General features: G+C 38.9%; 1 protein-coding gene across 9 annotated transcripts in view; it reads right to left on the minus strand.

Annotated features, from left to right (window-relative positions):
• Window positions 1-6,984, minus strand: part of Terb1 (telomere repeat binding bouquet formation protein 1) — a 62,491-nt gene that overhangs the window by 21,776 nt on the left and 33,731 nt on the right. For 8 of the 9 annotated variants that reach the window (XR_004110252.1, XR_004110251.1, XM_031341105.1 and 5 more), the window contains exons 14-15: window positions 6,212-6,276; window positions 5,668-5,760 (exon numbers count right to left, since the gene is read on the minus strand). Coding sequence is in view for 7 of the 9 variants with exons in the window: in XM_031341105.1 (XP_031196965.1) it covers window positions 5,668-5,760; window positions 6,212-6,276 (158 nt within the window). In the remaining 2 variants the exon portion in view is untranslated. The remainder of the gene's footprint in view (window positions 1-5,667; window positions 5,761-6,211; window positions 6,277-6,984) is intronic. The other variant, XM_031341108.1, reaches the window with a different exon arrangement.

Below are 6,984 nucleotides of genomic sequence, written 5' to 3' on the forward strand. Positions count from 1 at the left end.
GGCTAACATTCAGAGTGGGACTCCCCTTTCACAAAGGAGAAGGGGAGGGTGGAATGGGGAAAGTATCTGTGTGAGGAGGAACTGGGAGGAGAGGGGAGCTGATATTGGGATATGAAATGAATAAATAAATTTAATATAAAAAAGAAGTGTGGATTATTGTACTTTCCTTAAATTAAAAAAAAATTGTGTATACCCTTATAAACTCACTCCAGAACTCATGGGGTCCTAGGTGGACAACCTGGGAACTATGGCTTTAGATTTCTGAGAGGAAAATATTTTAAGTAACAATATTCATAAATATAAAGAAACTAAGGGAGATAAGAAATTTCTAAGGATCAGAGCTATGAGACACAGACAGCTAGCCAGATACTGTCTGTTATTAGGACCCACCAGCCTCAACACCATATTCTCTTATTCTCTGTACCACCACCAAGAGTGTGGGTTTCCTTTAGAATGCTGCCAAATGGCACTTGCCACACTGGGCAGCAATGGGGAGCACTCTATTGAAAATAAATTCCCTTTTTATAAGTGCACTATTCTGTCATATGATTCTTATAATAAATTTTTATTTCTGTGTTTAAAAGAGAAATTTCCAAGGAGCTGGAGATATTGCTGAGTGATAAAGAACACTTGCTATTCTTGCAGAGGACTTGGGTTTGATTCCCAGCATCCATAATGCCTTAGTTAGGGTTTCACTGATGTGAACAGATACCATGACCAAGGCAACTCTTATAAGGACAACTTTTAATTTGGGGCTGGCTTACAGACTCAGAGGCTCAGTCCATTATCATCAAGGTGAAAATATGACAGCATCCAGGCAGGCATGGTACAGGAGAAGCTGAGAGTTCTACATCTTCATCTGAATACTGCTAGCAGAATACTGGCTTCTAGGTAGCAGGATGAGGGTCTTAAAGACCACATATGCAGTGACAAACCTACTCCAAAAAGGCCACACCTACACCAACGGAGCCACAGCTTCTAATAGTGCCACTCCTTGGGCTGAGCATATACAAACCATCACACATAAGGTGGCTAACAATTGTCAGTTCTAGGGGATCCATGCCCTCTGAACTCTGCACACATAGCATATATATGAACTCACATAGAAACACACATATATACATGAAAATGATTATTTGTAACAAAGAGTTTTTTATGCCTCTGGTTTTAGCTATGTGTGGTAGGGCTCCCCTATAATTTCAACACTATAAAGGCAGAGGCAAGAGGATCACAAGTTTGAGGCCAGTTTGGGCTATATGGCCAGACTCTCTCTCTCAAAACATAAGCAAATAAATAAATGAACAAGCCTGGATATGGTGGTCATGCCTGCAATCTCAGCACACTGGAGGCAGAGTCAAGAGGACTACAACATGTTGGAGGCCCAACAGAGCTGAGGCAGCAAGCATAGGGACAAGTTTAGTAATCTTGTCCATTCCTTCTGTTTTATGTTTGTGGGAATCAAACTATGCCTGTTGTTTGCTGTCATGCCACTCTGCCAAGGTGGACTTCTCTCTCTTTAAAACCACAATCCAAACTAAACCCTGCCTTCTATAAGTTGCGTTAGTCATGGTACTTTATTATAACAACAGAAAACCTAACACAGCAGCCTAGCTCCTTTACCTACATCTATTATGCACAGATAACCTCTCTGAACAATGCACTAAACAATCTTGGACACTACATCCCCATCTGAATACCTCCAATTCCTCTGAACAATGAGATAAGTTTCTCCTTCCTTAACAACAACCAAACCTAGTGTTTGCCTGCATGTATATCTATCTGTGTGCCAACTACATGTTGTACCCAACAAAGTCAGAAGAGGATGTCAGATCTCTTGGAATTAGAGTTATAGATGGTTGGGAGCAGCCATGTGGGTGCTAGAGATTGAACATGGGCCCTCTAAAAAGTAGCTCATCTTAACTGCTAAGTCAAATCTTCAGCCCCTTATTTTTTATTTTTAAGTGTGTGTGTGTGTGTGTGTGTGTGTGTGTGTAGTGTAGTGTGGTGTGCATGTGGGTGCATGACTTCTATAAGCTCATATATTTGAATGTCTGTTCCCAGCTGGTGGACTGTGTAGGAAGGATTAGGAGGTGTGGCCTTGTTAGAGGAGTGTGTCACTGGGGATGGGCTTCGGAGGTTTCAAAAGCCCATGCCAGGCCCAGTCTTTCTCTTGTTTTTTCTCTCTAAAGCTGTAAGCAAGGTCCCAACTAAATATTTTCTAAGCTGCTTTGGTCATGTTTCATCACAACAGGACAGTAACTAAGACAGCTATAGAAGCCAGAATAGAGTGCCAGGTCCACTGGAGCTAGAATTACAAGTGGTTGTGAGCAGTGCATGTTGGAAACTAAACTCTGGTCCTCTTCAAGAGCAGTATGGCTCTTAAGCACTGCCCTAAGTGTAAAGAGTTTCTATTCAAATATATTCCCTGTGTATCTGAATATGAGTACCAGCTTTGGCTGGTATGCAATAACAAATGGTTTTCAAATAAACATTTAGGAAGAATTCCCTATTTACCATCCTATGCCTATGCATAATTGAGTGAGCACAGGATTAAAATTAGATGCATTATAGAGAGAGACATGCACAGTAGGATGATTATATGACCTAACCTACCAATCAAAACAGAGAAGTGCTCATGCTTTACCTTTAACAACTAAACTCTTTTTCTGAGCTCCAAACAATAACTGGAGCCCTGAAGTATTCTTAACTAGTATAGCCTACTGTCAATCTTTACAGGGTATCCCTCTCTAATCTATACTTTTGGTTGGCTCTTAATAAAGATACCTTGGTACTTCTGCATATTTATGTGAACACTTATTTTCCATGCTTTGAATAACAGGTCATGAACTTAAAAACACCTGACCCTAACCCTGGCCACTGATAACAGAGCTATCAAGTAAGATCCCATGTCAATAATCTAAAAAATAAAATAAAATAAAATAATGAGTTAATAATGAACAAGTCGCCAATTTTAGGGGGAACAGGCTCCAGGTAATCTAAAGTTTAAAGTTCAGTAGAATGACAGACAAAAAAATAAAAATAAAAAAAAAATTAAAAAAAAACCCTAAATTAACTAGCTAGATTTAGAGGGAAAATGAGGCTTTACCTAACTTTAACATATTAAAATAAGTAGAATGGTAAGAAAAGAGGGACAGGACAAAGATCACAGCAGTAGTGGGGCACTTTCCTAGTATACGTGAGATCCTGGGTTCAATCCTCAATAATGACAAGAGTGTGTGTGATAGTGGACAAGAGGACAAGTGCTGGGTTTTAGGGAATTAAGGGAACAACTGTACTGAGAGAGAAGGAATCAGAAGAGTCAACAATAAAAAAACACAACACCACTCTGGCATGCTCACACATGCATGCTGATAATCCCAACAGAGGCAGGAAGATTGCTGAAATTTTGGAGTAAGTTTGAGGTCTGAGGTCAGCTAGGGCTATATAATCAAACCTTATCTTAAAAGATTCCTCTCAGGTCTGGGGAGATGGCTTAGTAGTTGAGAGCATTAATGGCTCTTTCAGAGGATCTGGGTTCAATTTCCAGCAATAACAAGACAGCTCACAACAGTCTGTAACTCCAATCCCAGGGTAATTGGCCTTCTTAGGCATCAGGCACACAAGTGGTTCACAGGCATACATGCAAGGAACTCTCCCCCCCACTTCCTCCCTCCCTCCTTCCTATCCATCTTAAAAAGAAGTAAGGTAGAGTAGATGAATATTTATAGGGAAAGTAAATAGTACCAAGTATTTTTTTAAAGATTTTTTTTTTTTTGGTTTTTCGAGAGAGATTTATTTTTAATTTTTTATTTTGCTTTATTTTATTTTTCATTTTTTGAGACGGGGTTTCTCTGTGTAGCCCTGGCGGTCCTGGAACTCACTCTGTAAACCAGGCTGGCCTAGAACTCAAAGATCCACCTGCCTCTGCCTCCCAAGTGCTGGGACTAAAGGCGTCGCCACCACCGTCACTACCACCGCTTGGCCAAGTATTTTTTTTTTTTTTTAAGATGAGAAAAAATAAGCATGGTTCAGGTATGACAAATGGACGTAATAGCCCAAACTACCTACCTAGGTATTTTGCAATGAACTCAAGATAGCACTATAAAATAATGCAAAATTTATAAGGAAAGTACAATAATAATCAGCATTTATTAGACATGAACAACTTAAACCAAGGAGCCCACACTTTTAGCACTGAAATATTAGGTTAATCTAGGAGTGGTGGCTCACAGCTGAATCTCGGGCTATCCTAGGCTATATAGTGGGTTCCAGGACAGCCTGGATTACAATGTGATAGTCTGTCTCAAAAGCAGAAAAAAAGAAATTTAAGATTAAATCACATTTTTCATATTAATGATGTCTATGGTGGTTTGAATAAGAATGGCCCCCACAAGCTCATATATTTGAACACTTAGTCACAGGGAATGGCACTACTAGAGAAGGATTAGGAGGTGTGGCCTTGTTGGAGAAAGTGTGTCACTTGGTGGGAGGGGGCTTTGAGGTTTCTAAAGCCCAGAGTCTCTCTCTTTTAGACTACAGATGAGCTACTGCTCCAGCACCTGCCTGCATGCTGTCCTACTCCCCCATCATAATGATAATAGACTATATCTCTGAAAATGTAAGCAAGCCACCAATTAAATGCTTTCTTTCATAGTTTCCTTACTCATGGTATCTTTTCACAGCAATAGAACTGTAACTAAGATACTAACTTTGCTTGTTTGTTTGTGTGTCTGAGAGATGAGGAAGTGCTACACTGCCTAAGTAGACTGGAATTTCTAGGCTCTAATGAGCCTTCTGTGTCAATCTCCACCCTATCCCTCTCTCAGTTTTCTTAGTTTTTCAAGACTAGGTTTCTCTGTATAGCCCTGGTTGTCCTAGAACTCACTCTGTAGACCAGGCTGGCCTCGAACTCAGAGATCTGCCTGCCTCTGCCTCCCAAATGCTGAGATTAAAGGTGTTCACACTACCTCCCAGCTCTGCCTCAGCCTCTGAAGTGGCTGGAACACAGGTATGATGATTTAATGGAAGGTACTGCAGAAAAGAGCTCACAATTATATAAGACAGAAGAAAGAGGACATGAGATTCATACTGTGGTTATACATCAGCTTCAGAGTAACATAAATGCACATCATCATCCAAAATAGAGCAGTGATGTTCTTAACTGAAAATGGAGCTTTTTCCCATAAAGCAGGGTGCATTAAAAAGTGAGCATGAAAAAAATAAATAAATGGTAGGTTTTGAATAGAAAGGTTGGGATCAGTGCAATGAGACCTTATAGAAAAAAATCAGTAGTGGGGAATGGCATACTATGAACATTAATAAATTATAAATATAAAACTATTATGGGATACTTAATACCTGTTTAGAGCATAATACATAGTAAATATTTCTCTATTCTCTGTAAACATATGTACCTTGCACATTTAAAGTTATAGATGGTGTTATAATAAAAACAAAACAATAAATAATAGATATACTAATTACAGTTATTCATGTGGGCATGGCCTAATGCAAAATAGAGAACACTGATTTGAATGCTTTCATTCAAAATTCAGACTGTCATTTATTCAAAGGAGATGAAATTAAGGCAGAAGTGTTATAAATTCTAGTTAACTAATAGTAGATACAGATTCAACTATAAAATTATTAGAATTAAAAAATATTTACCTAAGCACTTATATTTTAACATTCTGGAACATCTGTCAGTTGCTTGAAAACCGACTTCTTTATCTATTATGTCTAAACACAATGTAAATGGATCTGAAAAATTCCAAAACATAAGATTTTTTTTTTGTTTAATGAAAAGGTTCTGAAATGTGTAAGATCTATTAAGTCTCAGATTTCCATACACTTTCTCTTAGTACTATATATCCAGTAATGTTAGTGGATAAAGAGGAAGATTCTGGATATGAGTAAGTGGTACTAAAGGTGAGTATGCCAGAGTTATACATGGCAGATGTACCAATAAGAAACAATAAAATGGGCTGGAGAAATGGCTCAGAGGTTAAGAGCACTGACAGCTCTTCCGGAGGTCCTGAGTTCAATTCCCAGCAACCACATAGTGACTCACAACCATCTATAATGGGATCTGATGCCCTCTTCTGATGTGTCTGAAGATAGCAACTGTGTACTCAAATAAATAAAATGAAAAAATATTTAAAAAGAAAAGAAAGAAAGAAGCAATCAAACAAACAAACAGTTTAAATCATACCTGTTTCTGATACCTGCTGCTTTCTCTTTTCGACAGTATGAGCCAGATGTTTAAGGATCTGGCCACTGAAAGACAATGGAAACTATGTTACTAGAAGTAAATATTCTGTGGTGTGGGGGAATTTTAAACAGTAGTGTGATTCTCAATGTCCAACAGACAGATGGAGCTGGATCCAAAACCTACTGCTATAAGCTCAGTGTCAAATGTCCCTCCAAAGCCCATTATTCAAGCCCAGTGCACTACTGGGAGATTTTGAACTCTTCAGGAGTGGGTCCTTGTAGGTTTAAGGTCACCAGGTATATACCCTTGAAGGGGACTGTGTGACTGTACCTTGTCCTACTACTTCTGTTTCTTGGATCATGGGGTGGGTGGTTTGCTCCAACAGATGCACCTGTCATGCTGTGCTGGTCTTGTTAGACACCCCAAAGCAAAGGGTACCTAGCCCACCATTTCAGACTTTAACTTTCAGAAGCATGAAAGAAAATCTTTTCCCTTTAAATGTTAACTACCTCAGGTATTTTGTTATAATGGCAGAAGGCTGGCTAGTACATCAACAAACTTGGCCAAAATAGAGTCTGCAATAGTCATAGGAAACAAGTCTCCAAAGAGCAAAAGGAGACAGAAGGGAAATATTGTAAAAACACTAACAGAGAGGGCTCCTTTTAAAATTTTTATTGATTTTGTTAAGTCTTCTGTATCCAAGACTGGCCTTAAACTTGCTCTGTATTAGGGGGTGACTTTGAATTTTTTTTTATCCCTCTGCCTCTACTTTA

Source organism: Mastomys coucha, unplaced genomic scaffold (genome assembly GCF_008632895.1).
Source record: "Mastomys coucha isolate ucsf_1 unplaced genomic scaffold, UCSF_Mcou_1 pScaffold22, whole genome shotgun sequence".
NCBI lineage: Eukaryota > Metazoa > Chordata > Mammalia > Rodentia > Muridae > Mastomys > Mastomys coucha.